The sequence below is a fragment of the Phyllopteryx taeniolatus genome, chromosome 20 (genome assembly GCF_024500385.1).
Source record: "Phyllopteryx taeniolatus isolate TA_2022b chromosome 20, UOR_Ptae_1.2, whole genome shotgun sequence".
Lineage (NCBI taxonomy): Eukaryota > Metazoa > Chordata > Actinopteri > Syngnathiformes > Syngnathidae > Phyllopteryx > Phyllopteryx taeniolatus.
Genome location: NC_084521.1, coordinates 4,238,936 through 4,257,123, shown reverse-complemented (window position 1 = coordinate 4,257,123; position 18,188 = coordinate 4,238,936). Strand labels below are relative to the sequence as shown.

At 43.9% G+C, this 18,188-nt stretch overlaps 1 protein-coding gene across 27 annotated transcripts in view; it reads right to left on the bottom strand.

The window, feature by feature from the left end:
- scrib (scribble planar cell polarity protein) overlaps positions 1 to 18,188 on the bottom strand; it is a 60,613-nt gene that overhangs the window by 35,120 nt on the left and 7,305 nt on the right. For all 27 annotated transcript variants that reach the window (XM_061759089.1, XM_061759104.1, XM_061759090.1 and 24 more), the window contains exons 2-12: positions 8,648 to 8,765; positions 7,358 to 7,436; positions 6,033 to 6,122; positions 5,488 to 5,544; positions 4,482 to 4,545; positions 3,029 to 3,103; positions 2,592 to 2,736; positions 1,317 to 1,435; positions 681 to 880; positions 415 to 581; positions 29 to 156 (exon numbers count right to left, since the gene is read on the bottom strand). In XM_061759089.1, the coding sequence (XP_061615073.1) occupies positions 29 to 156; positions 415 to 581; positions 681 to 880; positions 1,317 to 1,435; positions 2,592 to 2,736; positions 3,029 to 3,103; positions 4,482 to 4,545; positions 5,488 to 5,544; positions 6,033 to 6,122; positions 7,358 to 7,436; positions 8,648 to 8,765 (1,242 nt within the window). The remainder of the gene's footprint in view (positions 1 to 28; positions 157 to 414; positions 582 to 680; positions 881 to 1,316; positions 1,436 to 2,591; positions 2,737 to 3,028; positions 3,104 to 4,481; positions 4,546 to 5,487; positions 5,545 to 6,032; positions 6,123 to 7,357; positions 7,437 to 8,647; positions 8,766 to 18,188) is intronic.

The window sequence follows — 18,188 nt, the reverse complement described above, 5'->3', positions numbered from 1 at the left end:
GAGCATTACATGGTCCCCATTCCCTCACCCTGCGCTCGGCGGCAGCCTCGTCGTCCTCGTCCTCGGCCTTGGTCTCTTCCTGGAACTGAATGACCGAGACTCTGTTCAGGTTGCTGTCCGTCCAGCTGTCGTCCACGCTGTTCTGCAGCAGGTTCTCTGCGGAAAAGATCGCAGAATTCATTGCTGTAATCCCGCTGCCCCCAACCACACAGAGAGACAGAGATTGTTTACTTTCATTTCCAACATCCTATCTTGCATGAAGCAGGATTTTCTGTCATGACGGGAACCAAAACAGAGTATACTGGATTTAAAGTAAGTAACACACATCCCCTACTACCCTAAGATGGCACCAGATTGCTGAATCGAACCAAGCTCCCACTAATTACAATAGCTGCACTACTACTAACTTCTCACCAAGGCTGGGGGAAGGCTGCTGAGGCAGCAGGTAGCAGGTCAACACTTTCTCCCCCGTGCGCTCGTCATCCTCGGTTTGGAACTTGAGCATGGGCTGCGACTGGTTCTCTGCCAGCCACATGGCCTTCAAATTGAGGTTTGTCAAGGCAAAAGGCAGGTTTTGTAATCTTGGATATCCAGAAGAGAGTGAGATTTAAAAAAACAAATCAGTCGGGAGTAACAACAACTAAAGAATATTTTTTTTACAACTCCGCGTTTAACATCACCTGTTCCCAGCCACATCCAGCACGTGCAGCTCTGTGGCGTCGGCGAGCTCAGCGGGTAGCTTGCCAAGGCGGTTGTCGCGCAGCGAGAGCACGTTGAGGCTGGCGCAGCCGCCCAGCTCCTTGGGCGCGGCGCCCAGGCGGTTGCGGTCCACATTCAAGTTGGTCAGCTTCTTCAGCTTGCCCAGCGAGCGAGGAAGCGTCTTTGGATGAAGCAGAGAAGAATAAATCAGTGAAATAACTCAACAATCAAAATACAGCAAACCCCCGTTTGTCACAAGGGATACGTTCTAAGCCCACTTGCATTAGGTGAAAATCCACAGTATAGAGAAAGCATACATGAAAATGTTTATTTTATAGTTTTAAAACTCACACATGCTTTAAGTATATTCATCAAATTTTTAAAGACACTGAAGTACTAGTTTGATTTGTTCCATGACATCAAATCATCTTTCTCCCTCAGAATGAATGGAAATGCTATTAATCTGTTACGGCCTATATAACACTAGTATCACAAATGTTTTGCTCGCAGGCCAAAGCAAAAACGGCAGAACGACGGCCAGTATTTCTAAAATCTCAATAGTCGGATCACCACTGTACTTAGATTATATATAACTCTAGTGGTACGAGTGACGTTACCTGGAGGAGGTTCTCGGTCAGGACGAGCTCCGTCAGGTTTTCACACTCTCCAATGGAGTCCGTCAGGTGAGTAAGTCTGTTTTGGTCCACCTTGAGGATGGACAGTTGCTTCAGACAACCTGGGGGGAAATCAACAAGTACATTAAACACCTAAATCACTGATGTCAAACTCACTTCCTTGCCTTCTCTTCAGAACTAGTTACCCATCATAAAGAGAAGAATCACATGAGGGAAATGATCTCATATGCTGGGGTGCTTTTCTAGTGAAAAAAATAAATAGAATTCCACTACTAGTGCCACTATTGGCCTACTATTGATTGAACCTTACTAGCAAACTACTGTGCTGTCCAATAACACTACTAGGCCCAAAATGTGTCACACACTAGTGCCCTCCTGGACCAAACTAGTAGCACCAAATTGAACACCAGTAGTTTTGCCTCACTACTAACATATAGTACCCTACACGTATGCCAAAGTTGTCCCACTAGTGTTCAGAAAAGTCACATCATAATAGAAGGCAGTAGTGGAAAACAACTGTACTAGTAAGACACAGTCATTCTCCTACTATGCTAGTATCTTACGAGCAGGTATAAAGCCATTTGAGCATTTCTTTGATATCCGTCATATCAAGAATATCTACTAGTACACGCTTTGCCCTCACTAGTAAAATGATTCAGAGCACTCGTACAATGCCTGTCTTACATATCTTACTAGTTACTAGTGCACAATTAAACCTTATTAGCAAATTACTGTTACACTAGCAACACTACTAGGCCCAACTAGTAGGCATGTGTCATGCACTAGTACCCTCCTAGGCCCCACTAGTAGCACAGTTTTGCCTCACTAGTAACAAAGTTGTCCAACTAGTATTCCAAGGTTGACCTACTAGTTTGCAGAAATGTCATACAGTAGTGTAAAAAAACGTTTCCAAAATGAAAGAGTCATTCTACTAGTGCACTGAATTGTCTTACTAGTGAGGACAAAGAGCGTACATGGACCTTAAACTGGATATCAAACAAATTCTCTAACAGCTTTCTATGCCACTTGCTCATGATCTGTAATGGCGTCACTCTTACAGAAGGTGGCAGTGCAGGCTACATAAGAGACACCAGCAGAGCCTGGTTAAATGGTTGACTTAGTTATTTCAAATTAAGGTGACAAAGTTATTTCAATAATCTATGTCTGAAAAAACAAGCCACTTTCCCCTCGCTTCCATTATTTATTTATTCCCAGGCGAGTACTTTGGTCTTTTTTTTTTCTATTTTTATTTGTCACCTATGCTGTCCGGAACCACCTCCAGCAGGTTCTGTGTGAGCAGCAGGTCGGTGAGGGCCAGGAGGCCGTCCAGCTCGGAGGGAAGCTCCTCCAGGCGATTCTCCGACACGTCCAGACACACCAGTCTCCGGAGGTTCCCCAGCTCCTAAAAAGAACACATTCAGGTATTACTCAGAACTACAGTTGCAAAGAGGTGGACATTTTCTGGTAAATTTCCAGAAAAAAATTACAATAAATCTCCAGGGCAAGTGAAGCTGGAGATTTTTTTTATATTTAAAGTTCCCAGTAAGAACCAACCTTCAATTTTCTAAGTTCCTGGTTTATTCCCATGGAAAGCTCTTTCACATAATTTTGCATACCTTACTCAGGACCAGTCAAAGCTCATCTTATGTGCATTTCTAGATGAATAATGTAGCTATTTGTCAAAATGAACTCACCGATGGTAAGGAGGACAACTGGTTCCGGTCCAGCCAAAGCTCCCTCAGGTTGGGCAGTGCGCCGAGTGTGTCCGGCTGGGAAATTGGGAGAATTGAGAGAGAGAAAGAACAACAGTCAGCATGAATTGTATTGATTTTTTCTCTACATTTTTATAATGCACCTCAAGATTCAAATTAACTTTGCTGGTTGCATTCCTTAACCGAAGAGCACTGACGTCCGTATTATTGGGAAGCGTTTATTTGGAAGGTGGCTTTCGCCGCGAGTTGGTGACCTATTTCCATAATGCCTAGTATGAAGAAAATTAGGGGCGGCTGGCTTGACTGCTACTTTACGAGTGGAGGCTGGCTTGACCGCAGTCGAAAAATGCACCTACGAAAAGACACGCTTACGAAGCACAGTTTAAACTGCAAGCTGTCAGTTACGCGGAGGAACATGGGAATCGAGCAGCCGCGAGATAATTCAAGATCAACGAATCCATGGTTCGCAAGTGGAGGAAGCAGGGAAATGAGCTTCGCCAAATCAAGAAGACGAAGCTGATTGTCCGCGGAAAAAAAAGAAAAACAAAACGCGGAAACAAGGCGAGGTGGTCCGAGTTGGATTAATGAGCAAAGAAGAGCCGGGAGAAGCGTCTCTACAGTCACCATTCGGCTGAGTGCAATAACTCAGAGTTTGCCATCATTCCGGGAGGCTTGACGAACCGCCGGACATCCGTGTAAACAGGGCGTTCAAAGTAAAGTTGCGAGCGGCGTGGGAGCGATGGATGACAGATGGCGAACGCAGCTTGACTAAGACTAGGAGGCAGCGCCGGACGAGTTACTCCACCATATGTGAATGGATTGTGGATGCTTGGGCTAACGTGTCTGGTTTGACTGTTGTCCGAGATTTTGCGAAAGCCGGCATCATTGCTGAACAGAAGACTGACTCTGACAATGATGAGAGGGAACCCGACGTGTTTGTTGGAGAACTTGGCCAGCTGTTCATTTCAGATACAGAACATGAGGACTTTGATGGATTTGTGGATGAGGATTGATCAAAACATAACGTGAGTACGTTGTTAAATACTTCAATAAAGTACAACCGAACTCAGTTTTGCTCCCGCTGCCTTTTTAAAAACATTGTTTTAGCGTGCATGCATGCTACCGTATGTTTTAAGCTAGCGTATGTTTTAGCATGCCTGCGCCCAATAATACGGTGCGCCTTATGTATGTGTTCAATACAGAAATAGACCCGGTAACTGAGACTGCGCCTTTTAATACGGTGCACCCTGTGGTCGTGAAAATACCGTACATAAAAAAAGTTTTGGACGCTCTCTCTATATCACAGATTTTAACTTATTCCTCCCCCGGGTGGGTCTGGAATGAATCCCCTGCCATAAACCGGAGCTCACTATAGATCTGAAGACTCCACAGGCATTTGCATGTGTTACATGTTACGGGGCGTCGAGTTAATTACCAACACTTCCAGTTCGTTGCTGCCCAGGTCCAGCTGTTCCAGTTTCACCAGGAAGGACAGCGACCTGAGAAACAACGCATTACAAATGAGAACGTGTGGAACCGCATGCTCAAAACGTGCCCTGAAAGCACAACGAAGGGCATTTACATGCGATGACAGCATACCACTCATTCCTGACACATTGACAGTAAGCAAGCGAGGTTTTTTACAGCTGTGACGTAAGCACCAACTTGTGTACGCACACGTCAGAGGCACGAGCCAATGGCTGCCTCATGTTGCAGGTGGAGATGACATATTAGATGAGGGGTGTGCAAAGTAGGACTCTGTTCTTTAATCCCACCCCACAAGCATTTATTTGTTGCATGAATTTAGCCTAAGGGGGCCTACTTAAAATGTATTTCTTCGTTTTACATTCATATTTTAGACATTTCTTTTAAAATAAATGATTGATTTATTGAAAATGAAAAAAAAAAAAATATTTGTAAAATAAAAATTTGCAAGTATATGTAGCCCATTAAATAATTGGCTAATTTATTATAAATTGTCAATTATAAATATAAAACATGACAATGAATTATTTGATTACTAAACTATTTTACATTATGACAAAGTCAGAATGTTATGACAGTAAAGGTTTATTTTTATGGGAATAAAGTCATGATATTATGACAGTAAAGGCTGACTTTTATGAGAATAAAGTCATAATATGACAGAAAATGCTTAAGTTTATGATTTGATCAGAATAAGTCATAATATAAACCAGTATAGGCTTACTTTTCTAAGAATAAAGTAATAATATGATGATAATAAACTCAATATTCTATCAGTAAAGTCTTACTTTTGTCAGAATAAAGGCATAACAGTATTTTGCATCCACATCTAAATGATTTTTGTATGCACCTCGTCAATAACTGACATGGCCCATGTGTCCCATTTAAAAATCAAACATGGCCGCCGAGCACAAACGGCTGCCCACCCCCAGCGTCAGATAATAGGAGACACCTACGTGGGCAGACACTTGAGCAGGTTCTCCCTCAGCTCCAGCGTCACCAGGTTGGCCAGACTGCGAGGAAGAGAGGTTGCTTAGTCAGAAGGCAGCTAAGTCTGTTCATCTGGGCTGCCTGGCACAGTGGGTAAGGGGGCTCCTCCATCTGTCTTGCCACCCACCCCCAAAGCCCGGCTGCCAGTTGAGTAATGGCCAGATCACAATACTTGGGGGGTAAAAAGTCACCCCGGACAAACTAAAATGCTACGTAATGTTGAACATTTGCACAATCGATTATTCTACTCACAGGCATGAAATTGGAATTGGGGACTTGGCGCTGCAGTGTAAATCCCGCTTTAATGCGACATGGATCTAAACGAAGGCAGTGTGGAGCAGGCCTAGTAAAATTGAGCTCCTGTCGTATAGACCTTGTGCTAACGCATTTCTTCTGTTTTAATTCATTGTGTGCATTTATGACATGATGAGCCAGTTGGCAAAGTAAATAGGGAAAAGTTGAATAGCCTGTAGGTATAGAGGGCGCCACCCACAAATGAGTGCGCACATACTTTCCGATGTCGCTGGGCAGAGTCTGCAACGACACCTCGTTGAGAGCCAAGTGAGCCAGCGCTCGCAGCTGAGTGAAACCATCCGGCAATCTGTGGCACAAAGAAAAGTGGGGGGGAGTATAGTATGACCATCGGTACGTTTGCGCTGGTTTGCATAATTAGTACAATACAAGAAAGAATGCACTTGCGGCCATCACTTAGCTGTACAGTATCAGCAACTTTATTCAAATTCTATATTATATCCATCCACCATCCATTTTCTGAGCCGCTTCTCCTCACTCGGGTCGCGGGCGTGCTGGAGCCTATCCCAGCTATCATCGGGCAGGAGGCGGGGTACACCCTGAACTGGTTGCCAGCCAATCGCAGGGCACATACAAACAAACAACATTCGCACCTACGGGCAATTTAGAGTCCCCAATTAATGCATGTTTTTGGGATGTGGGAGGAAACCGGAGTGCCCGGAGAAAACCCACGCAGGCACGGGGAGAACATGAAAACTCCACACAGGCGGGACCGGGGATTGAACCCCGCTCGTCGGAACTGTTGAGGCTGACGCTCTAACCAGTCGGCCACCGTGCCGCCATATATTATATTTTCTTCACAAATTAAAACAGTCACCGGGCGTCTTAGCAACATGTCTGCAACAGGCTTTCATAGAAACACCCCAACGATCAAGAAATACAGCACACTTCACACCCTCTTCGTAGACTATGGAGAGTATGAGTATGACTTTTGTTACAGTGACGACCGGGGAGAGGGCGGAGCTGGGGGGAGTGGCTATTGCTCACCCAGAGTGTGAAAAAAAGCGAGCGTCCGTAAGAATAGCAAAAGCATGGATTTTCTTTTCACTCATGGAGGCAGCACATAGGCAGAGAAACTCAGTGTAGAGGCGGTTTTATGTAAATTTGCCTATTTGTCATGACACAAAAATCAAATGGCTCGCTGCTCATAGATACATTTTGGGGGAAATTAGAGGCAGCTTATACAAAAAGTACTTGGTTGTTTAATGTCATGCTTGATGAATGGGGAGACACTCCTGAGGTTTGCATACAAGCTGTAAAAGTCACTTTTCCATAATATGTCCCCTTAAGTATCAATTACCCCAATTACTTGATATAACTTTTAGATTTAATGCAGGGGTTTGTGTGTGCGTTGTCGCATTAATGCATCACTTTCCGTCAGGCTCCTGTTCACTTATTGCACACAGGATTTCCTGTGTGGCGGAGAGCTTAAAAGCACCGCTGTTACTTACTTAGTATCGAGCGCATTCCGTGCGTTTGGACACGTAGATGCGTCAAAATTCAATGCACATCCACTCGGCTTACCTGGAGAGGGGGTTTCCACTGAAGTCGGCGATCTCCAAAGACCGGCAAAACTTAATGCTCTCGGGGATCTCGGGAATGTCTGCAGGAGAACAGAAGAGGAGCAGATATGTTATGAGGGCTCCGCAGAGCAAATCATTTGAAGTTGCTTCTAAACACAACCAGATGGCCTGGCGCGGGAATGTCAAGGGCGAGGCGAAAATAAGAGACGGTCGCATACAGTGTTGCCTTGAGAGTTACACGTTTTTGAATTTGTTTCCTGACCAGGCACGTGAACTTGGAATAATAAGATAATTAAATAGAATGTCAAGAATTAATCCATTGGTGCATCATGATTTAATGCTTCAATTCACGTCATTGTGCTGCTCCTTCTGGTGTGCCCACCTTGGCCACCTGAGGGCAGTATAATCCTGTCGTACAGACAAATGAAGAAGAATGCCCAATTCTCTCTGTGACTAAGTAAGATGCAATAATTGTTTTTCGTGGAGGATAACGAATATATCCCTGTGAGTATTGTTATATAGTCTTTCTAGATGTGTTGCTCCACCGTTTGTGTTCAAATATCCTTTGCATAAAGAGTTATACCACCACGACTATGGATTTTGTGTTCCATTATGTTTTAGCATTATGCTAGCGGTGGGGGGAGGGGGGGGGGACATTTGTGAGGCAAAGTTGTTCGGTTGCTTTGATTACACAAAGTGTAATTCTCTTTGTTTAATGTTTAGTTTGACAGTAAACTAACTTTAAGTAGCTTTTTATAAGATCTCTCTAAATTGCGCAATTTCACCTAAACAGGTTTTTTTTTCATGCCTACATGGAAATCAGTTGTTGAGTTCAATGACTTGGTGTGACAGCGGAGGGTGGAAAAGCACCCTGAGATTTGTGCACTGAGTCTCCTCTTTTTCTCTCTCTCTCTCTTCTACTTCTGATCTCAGCCAAGCAGAATGGCTTGCACCGCTGGATGTTGCAAGTGCACACTGAGTGAGAGCAGACAGTGACACTTGTCTGGCTCAGCGTTGAGATTTGGGGGTGGGGGCGGGGGGCACTGCACTTCACCGCAGCACCGATGTCTCATACCTAACGTAACCTTTTCTTCCACGCCGGACCATATTTCCTTTTATTCCTGCACTTGACAAGCTGGGAAAAAGAACTAAATCTAATCCAATGCAATGAAAATCCTATTAGATTTTCATTTTTTTTTTTTGTTGTTGTCAAAAAATTAATGTAAAAAAAAATATATCAAAATCTGGATATATGCATTGATATGATGAAATAGGATACATGCAAACGTACCATTTCTGGATATGTCCAGCTCCACCAGCTGCATGAAGTTGGCCACTTCGGGGGGCAGCCTCTGGATCTCATTGTCGCTCAGGCCCAGCTTCCGGAGGTTCAGTAGTCTGAAGAAAGGCTGCAGAGGAGGACACACAGGATGTCACACGTTGGCTCATAGGACACAAAGTTCGGGCAACGACAACAATAAAGAAAAGGGAAAAAAAGATGTATTGTTCACGATGTACACTGTGCATCTGGGTCATTTCCTGACTGTTCATTCCTTTCACTGAACTTTCAACATCAATACAGTAGAAGCCACAATTGTCGTGTCAGTACAACCCAATTGAAAAATGTTCATCTCTGACCACCAAGCATGATCTGCAGCGTAACGACTTTGTCCAGATTCCCCCTAATTCGAGATTGTTACGTGAGAAAATGAAGAGCAACTGAGTTATTTGTTTAAGAATCAACATTCGGTACTGACCCAGTATTTGTTCATGATCCAAATAAAGTCTTTCCCCGCTATATCACGGTTCATTGCTTGCCACCACGCTACACTGCGGATTTTTAAGCAATCATTTTTTTGATGGGTTTTTGCAATTGTACAGGCACTGCCCAACTGACATACATTTGGGAAATACAAACACTTACAAGTTAGTTCCCCAAAAAATGTCAATACTTCTGCGAGTTCAAATGTAGGGTTGTGCGCCATTAGTGTAGTAAGACATTGAATTGTAACATGGCAGGCAGCACTGGGGTCTACTAGAAGAGATGCTCCGAAAAAGAGTCAGAAAATGTCCCCAACTGAGCTCAAATAAGAGTCGTTCCCACAGAGAAAAGAGAAATATGCCTTTGAGTAGTTTTTTTATGCTCTGTTGGTATGTGTTGCTGCTCCGTGTGTGTCAAAGTAGCAGTTGTTACAAGGTTTATAATGACCCTAACATCTACGCTAATTCCCATTAGCCCATGTATGGCTTTTCAGATTGTATATTAGCGTTGAAGTGGACTTTTCTGAGACAAAATTAGATGGTTTGGTTGGACATTTTGGTGTTTAAATGTACAACCTTTAATTCGCTTTTGTTTTATGCGTCAGTTTTACACAGAAGTGCCAAGTGTTTTGGCATAGTTGATTCCTCCACCAGGCACCCTGTGCCATCTGTGTGTGTCGTCTGCTGTTCGGGTGGACGGACCCGACATACAAGCAGGAACTGTGGCGCGTTGAAGCCCCTCTACCAACCCCAGTCAAGTGGCATCCACAGAGGACCCGCTGTTTGCCCTGTCCAAACATCAAAGCGCCACTCTTGGCAAACTCGCGGTAGCAATTTGTATAAAGTCATTACCGATATTCCGCTGATGATTTGCTTGGAGTCTGGATGGTAATTCAAATTAAACCAGAGATTGTTGGCGCAGACGACAACAGCAAAGATGTTTTTGTCAACTGATTTCACTGGGGGAAATCTAAATGTAATCAAATGTTAAGAGACCCGCACATGTGCGCGAGTCAGATAATAAAAAAAAAAAAAAACTAACAAAAAAAAAAAAAAGCTTGTTTCACAAGTTGTTTGTATACAAGATGACGGAGGAGGAAGCGGGGACTATTATGCTGGCCAGCTTTTTCGTGACAGACACTTCCTGCTCTCAAATGCGGTTGTGGCTACGTTACCCACCCGGCAGACGGGCGGAGCGATGGGAAAAGGATGGGAGGCGGCAGGTAAAGCACCTGAGCCAGACACTGATCGGGGCGTTGGCTTGTTATTAAGCGCCAGTATCGGGTGGCAGGAACAGGAAACAGGAGCTTGGAGGGAACGTGTGACCAAACAGGTGAAGAGAGAGCCTCAGACACCTAAACAGCTGATTAAATTGGCCCGTTTTAACATTTAAACTCGAGGGGGAAAAAATTGAAAGTAAAAAAAGAAAAAAAATTGTAGGATAACGTTCTTGTTTTCATTATACATTTTTTAATTATTTGTTTATTAAAAATACATCTAAGTTATGTAAACAAATATTTGTATGGCCTCGTTATTTTATTATATTATACGATTTTGTTATTGTATTTAAATTCATTTTGATCACAGCTCATTTTTATGTTATTTCACCCGAATTTAACCCTCCTGTTAGTCTGCGTGTGGTCTGGTCAAAATTGAAACGTTTTAAAGTTTGCTACTCAAATAGCTTTAAAATGTATAAGAACAATTTTTTAAAAAATAAAATAAAATAAAAAAAGCTTACATATGATGCTATGAACTTTTTGGGTGTGCCAGAGAACACAACAGGAGGTTTTAAACGAGTATTTCATTGACACGGAAGGACCGCAATGCTCCCAGCAAAATCGGCCATCCCGACTAAACCAATCAACCAATCATCCAATAAAATAAAACCGCAAAAAGCTTTGCATCAGTGCATTCCTCTGCTCTCTTGATAGCATCCATGCGTCAATAGGGGCTGTAATAATATTATAAGCTCTCTCTCTCTCTCTCTCTCTCTCACACACACACACACACACACACAAAGATGGCCATTGATTGTGAATCAAATAAAACACTTTAGGCTTTCGGGAAGTAAACAAGAAGCTTGAAAACAAGTAAAAACACAAACATTGAGAGCTGAATGTCCCGGCATCTAACTAAAACAATGTGGTGTTTTTTTATTTTATTTTATGTATTTATTTATTTAAATCAAGGTCACTGGGTCAGTTGGAATAAGAGGTTGTGGTAGGATTGAGTGGACCACGACCAAAGCCACAGACGCTTCCCGGCGTTCGCTCGAGGTCTTGAAAGGGACCATTTGCCGAGTGAGGCGGCACGTCTGTGCGAGCTGCGGAGGTTTTATAATGCGACTCGTTATCAGGAAGGAGGTGAGAACGTGAAATTAGGGAGGAGGAAGAGGTGGGGCAGCATGGGCTCTCGAAGCTCCCAGTTGCTATTAGAACACCGAGCACTTGACGAGACTGAGGTACCTTGACTAACCTCAATTTACAGAATTACAATTAGCTTTCACTTTTGTCTTTAAACCTGCATCCCATGGCCATGTTTTAGCATTTCGCAGACAAGGGAGATCTTCTCTGCTGTAGGTTATCACGTCACCATCCAGCGCTGTTTACAAATTCTCAAGGGTTTCTTTGGATGAGCCTTCCGGGAACTGCGGCACTCAGCGCCGCACGTGCATATTAACGTGGGTTAGCCCAAGGAACATCCGCGAGAGAAGTGTAAATTCACACTGCGGAATGTTTGTCAAATGGCTCCCAAACGCACTGGTTTTAAATCAGCTATTCAAGAAAGAGACTGTGTGGTATGGCTCTACATGTTCACAGAGGATGCAGTGTTCCAGTTAAAGGAATCCGTTAGGCCTTTAACACACACACACACACACACACAGTTACATTAAAGCAGCAATAAATGAGCCCTTGCAAGGAATTCGGCCCAAAAATGCTTCTGACTAAATTGTTTTCCCCCGTTTTACTCGCATTACTTCACTTCCATTGGAAGTCGAATTCCAATTCACACATTCCCGCGACTCCAAATCCTGTGGCAATTCTTGGTGTGTGCCCGCCCCTCCCCGAACTGTCCAATACTAAGCGCGCCACGGTGATGCAGCCTAGCGACGCACAGGGGAAACAACAATGCAGCAGCAGGACGAGGCGGGGGAGGAGGAGGGGAGCGCACGCCGCACAGCGCTTCTTGAAGCAGGCCGGGATTCTTCAAGGGGATATGGCTGACTGGGTAACGTGGTCAGAATGGACCTTCATTACTGCACACTATGGTCATGATGTTCACGAATGATCCCAGACACGCACATTAACAAAACAGACCAGGCGAAAAAGAGTTTTAGTGGTAGTAGTTAAAGGAAGTGCAGTAGAAACCCCACTTCCGACTTTCTGTCGAAATTGCCTGTGAATGCCGAAGAGCTGACACTGCTCTGAAATGCTGGAGATTTAAATGAATTGATACGATGTGGAATGTGAGACTTCAAGTTGGAATCGATCAACAAATTGGGAAGGAGGAAGGAAATACAAAAAAAATGTTCTTTATCTGGGAATTTCTGAGTAAAAATGTGGGAATTTTGGAAATGTGATAAATAGTTCCCAAGATGTCCTGGCTGAGCTGTGAAGTTGGAATGGTTTGAATCGGTCAAGAAATGTGGAAAGAGGAGCTGTAAAATATCTACAAGTTGGGAATTTAACTGCGAGAACTTGTTGATGTTCGATCCTTCAAATAAATCATCTTGAGATTCAGGTCTTTTGTCTCTTACAGTGGGAATTTTTCAAAAGTGGAAAAAAGTTTGAATTTTGGGAATATTTGGAAGTTTGAAACAGTTGAGAAATGTGGAAGGAGTTTTTGCTCTTCAGCAGTCACACAATCAAATAATTTTACACATGAATGAATTTATACCCTAACCCCTCCTTTAGCTCCTCCTCTCCGGCTTCCCTCCATTTTCTTAGGATCGAGGGACAAAAGACAACCCACAGAAGACTGTCAATCCCAGGCCAGCTCTCACTGACCAGCCCCCCCCTCCACCACCCGGCCCTGTCCAGGGGATTCCTCCATTGTCTAAAAGGGCACCGCGGAGAGGAGAAAGGAGGGCTAAAAATGGAGGGATTGGGGACTTGAAAGCAGCAAGTGGAGATAGGGTAACAAAGGGAGAGAATGGCTGATAAACAAGGGGAGTTCTTGAGAGAGGTGGATCATTAATGAAGAGGAAACTCCCACAGTGCACTGGGGTGAAAAAAAAAAAAAGCTTCAGTCACTGACCATTAAACTGAAGTGAACTTTAATCTTCAATCCATTATACGTTGGTACTTAGGCTGCCAGGATTAGTACATTAGTCACAACTATGTCGACGATCAAAATCGACCATTTTTTTTTTTAATAGTCAACGTCGTTTATTTTTCTTAAGCTTCGTTTTTCCTGTCGAAATTGTCTGAAACCAGTTGTCTGTTCCTGGACGTCACGCACATGCACAGCAGTGGTCATCCAGGTCAGCCGTGACGTACTCGGAAGAACTACAGCTAACCGCCGTTAGCAACGGAGCGTGAACGTTTGAGCACTTCACCAAAAATAGGAAGAGGAATGCGATGCAAAACCTTAAACTTGCACACTCTTACCGAGAACCAAGGCAACAATGCTATAAATATTCTAAAAATACATATTTGAAAATACTTCATTAAATATTAAATATCAGACAAAAACGTTCATCGAAAATATCCCAAAAATTAAGACTCGTAGGTTAGAGCACTCTTAAGTCAAGGTAACACTGTAATTATTTAGGTTGCGCTCATAATGTTTATCTTCTGCGGTACATGCATGCATGAAGATGATATAGTCACACAAGTCAAATCAGTGTCTTTGGGTGGCCATTGACAAAACAACTGTTTGCGTTTCATTTAAGTGGCACTTTCAGCCGCGGCTACCTTTATCCGACGGGCCACACAGCGAGAAGAAGGCTGTGCTGAAGCTGGCCAGACTGGCAACCCCCTCCTACTGCTCGGAGTCCTGGACCTGAGGGTGGTAGGAGTGTCCACATGGTGGACAGGTTCACTTGCTTTTAACGGTGACATTCACTTTTTGGATTACTGCACTCATGAAGTGAACAAAGAGTCCCCGTACCAGAGTATTTGGTGTTGACCAGAAATGTACACGCAAGAACAAAGGTTCAAGTCTTAAATTTCCAAACTAATCAGTACATCCAGGGACAAAGGGTGAAATCTTTCAGGTCTTTCTTTAGGGCTGTAAGACTTTGACATTAACCAGTGACTGGAATTTTGATAGAAAGTCACTGAGAGAACTCCTTGGATACCGATGGGACAACTGCGTCAAACAATTGGTACATCCTGGGACAAAGATCCAAGCCTTTTAGGTCTTGCTTTATGGCTTCAAGACCTGGACATTGACCAGTGAATGGACATATTTGTTTTTTAAGTCCCAGAGGAAAATCCTTGGGCACCGAGACACTGCTCCAATGTGGAATCCTTTCCAGAGACTGATCCGACTCGTAGATGGCTCTCTGCTAGGACACCTGACGGGGAGTTGTCCAAGAAACACCTGGAACAAATACAAAATTTTGGGATTTGGCCCAGGTGGGGCCATCTTGGGTGGTTTTTGGGCAAAATGCCGTATCATCTAGGCACATGGTCCCACATTCAATCTGGATTAGTGTGGCAAATGCCCACACAGAACCATATTGGAAAATAAGGAGCCCCTCTATTGGGGGCCAATGATGAAGACGACTCAGCCTAACTGAAACCACAGATGAGACAGGGAGCGTATAATGCTTCTATGACTCTAACAGTGGGTGACCAGCGCTTTACAAGTCAACATCAACACGGTTAATGAACAACCAATGTGACAACAGGAGCCCCCACCGCCCCCTTTGCCTCTTGGGAATAGAATAAATAAATGTTTCACAGGATCCAGGACCAAGTGCGCAAACTGGAATTTTCACCTTTAAGAGTTCCGTTAGCCTGACAGCTGTAGATTTGCGATCAGCGCACAAAGTACAAGATGTGAATGTAAAGCCGAGGACATTGAGAGTGAACAGGTGGCAACAGCATTGTGGGCTTAAGAGGCTACTTACGTGGCTCAAGTACACATGGTTAAAGAGTACCAGCACGTACAAGACTAAAATTACTGTCTCGTAAGTCCATTTTCTGATGCGTTTCTAGCTAAATAACAATGGAAAATAAAACTACTCAAAAGAATTTAAGGATATTCAGCTCTTGTGAAAATTGCACTACAACCCCTTTACAGGTAAACTTAATTTGACTTTAAAACGTTTCGATGGAATATTTATGATATGTAATATCAAATATGTCATTACTGGTTATGCTCACTGACACAGCAAAGTGATTTCCAGACAATGTTTTATAAATAGACCAGGTAATCCGCCAGCATTGCTGTATCGGGGGGCAAAAATCACTGCTTTTGGTGACTAAAAACAGACGCGGTGGCGGAGGAGCTGGCACGGCCACTTTTGGGACATCACGTCCAAAAGAAAGTCGGTCAGCGCTGCGGATTTCCAAACCAAACGACATTCAAAGCAACTGGGAGGGCTTTGAACTTTGTCCCACCGATGGCGCGCTCTTTTTTCTCCTGCCTAGCGCATGCCGAGCGTTCACCTTACAGCAGGCTGCGTTTTACCTGACTCGGTCAATCGGAACACTTATGCGAGACGATCCATTGTGTATGACCGAATATGTTTACAGGAGACAGAACAGAGGAATGCACGAGTCCATATTTCTTACAAAGTGCTGAGTGTGCCAATATGAGCGTTCCCTTCACCAGATCCCATCCCAGACGTCTCATTGGCTGTTTTAACAATCAGTCCACTACCTGTATATAGCGTGGACTATATAGTTTGCTAAAAGGTCGCCTCAAAATCCCTATTTGGTGATTCAAGAGTAGGGAATGAGTAAATGATTCCGAACGCAGCGATTGTCCAAGTCCAGAACGAACACGAGTGTTTTCGTCAACACAAAATAATATGGCGGCCACGCATGAACCCAGTACACATGACAAGTTCCTCACTTGTGTGTGTTTGTGTGCGCACAAGCAGCTTTGGCACAATGGCCTCATTGTTCAGGCAGCGGCGTACACATCACTGAATCATCTTTTCCAGTAAATGCCACTGAATGGTCCCCTTCCATCTGACAATCTTTCCATTGTGAGAGAAAAGTTAAGAGTCTCTCATCTGAAGGGACGTTTCCACTGAGCGGTACACTTCAGTCCAGCTCGACATGGCACGGTTCGGAATGGTCACCCCTGTTCCGGCTAGTGTTGCTAACTCATTTTCAGAGCCTGTTGCTAAAGGTGTGTCTACTTGTTGATGATGTGATTGTGTAACTACAAAGAAAAGTAGTTCTCAAACTTTTTACTCTAAGTACAAAAGTGCTAAATTGGCCTCACTGGATCTGGCTTGTATCTGATTGCTGATAGGAGCGTGCCAAAGTGAAAGCCAGTACTGACTGACACCATTATCCATAAAGCAAATACCTTTAAGGTCCTCTTTGTTGCGACTCCCTGTAGACCACAGTGTACAGTTTTTTTCAGACAACCAACAAAAACTAAAAGACCACTGAGGTTGTTCTCCAAACAATAGTCCTGTTTAATTCGGTATGCTTTTTTGGGGGGTTTCAATTGGAAAAGGTAAAATATAAAGACCATAACCGTCCTACTTTTCAGTACAGAGTGCCGCTCGCTGTGGTACACTTTTGCAGTCTTGCTGTCGAATTGTCAACTTTGGTGTTAGAGAAAAGGAATTTTATGAATGGAATGAGGGTTGTTTTGACTTTATCACTTGCAATGGGAACAACACAAATGTGTAGTGCACCACAATGGGGGGAAAAAAGGCCGGGTTAAGATGAGCAAAAATATTCCAGATTCATAGCTTTTCAATCACAGCTCTAAAATGTTTTTGTTACCGTTTGGGTAGAAAAAGTTTAACAATAATCAGATTTTTCTGAGACAAACAAAGGTAATGCAAAACTGGGATTGTCCTCTCCTGAAATGCTGAGTAGAAGCATCTGAAACGTCGCACAGTGTTCTCTTCCCACACTAATCACTGTCAAAACATACACAGGAAAAAAAGAAAAAAAACCAGTCTGCAAATTTTCTTCGTGATCGCGTTTGCATCCCCAAAGAACAATGGCTAACTTTATAAAAACAAAATAGGACAGGCTTGTGTTTAAGGGATATTACGTTGAGAATTGTGCAGGAGTGAGCTGTGTGTGCTGCACATACTTCAGTGTGCGAGTGTGCGTGCGTGTATGTTTGTGTTGGTCAACGGGAATGTGCAATGAGTAAGTTCAAGTGTGTGAGAGGTGGAATGGGCGGGGGTTGTGGGGGGGGTTACGACAAACTCCTGGGGATTCCAGGCATGCCTGTGTCAAGTGTCGCAAACACAACCACGCTGAGCTAATTACACTGGGAACAAATATATCTCTGGCACCAGGCCCTCTTGGAATTGCTGTGTTTGTTATTATTATTATTATTATTTCTTTCGCCATTTTGGAGGGGGTCACAACACACCTGAAAACTCACAAATTTTAGGACATTGATGAATCCTGATGAAAACGTAGGTACTATTTAATTTTTTTAGAATTCATCTCAAGGCGCCAATGTATGAATTTTCTCCAGAATGCAGGAATTCATATTGTTATGCGACACTTGGCTGACCTCACACGCGTAAGAGGGAGGAAACATCACTTGGAAGCTGCCGGGTGGGTGGGAGACAAACACAATAGAGCTCAATGGAGCCGTTTTGGGGACTTTTCAGCAACGGACCCTCGGGTAGTGACGTCAACACTTGCGTGAGTGAGCGCTCGATCGGCGGATTTTGTCTGGATTTTGTCGCGACAGCGTCGCCGGGAGTAGCGAGAGGACGGATGCGGGGGCGGTTGGCGGGGTCTCATGAATTGCCAGTTACTGCTTCGTCACGCGTACCGTTGCTGTGCTTTCGGTTGAGCTCTCACCCACCCACACACACACACACACACTTAACTTTATTTGCTTTATTGGGCCACAAAAAAATTATGAGGCAGGCCGGATCTGGCCTCCGGGCCTCCACT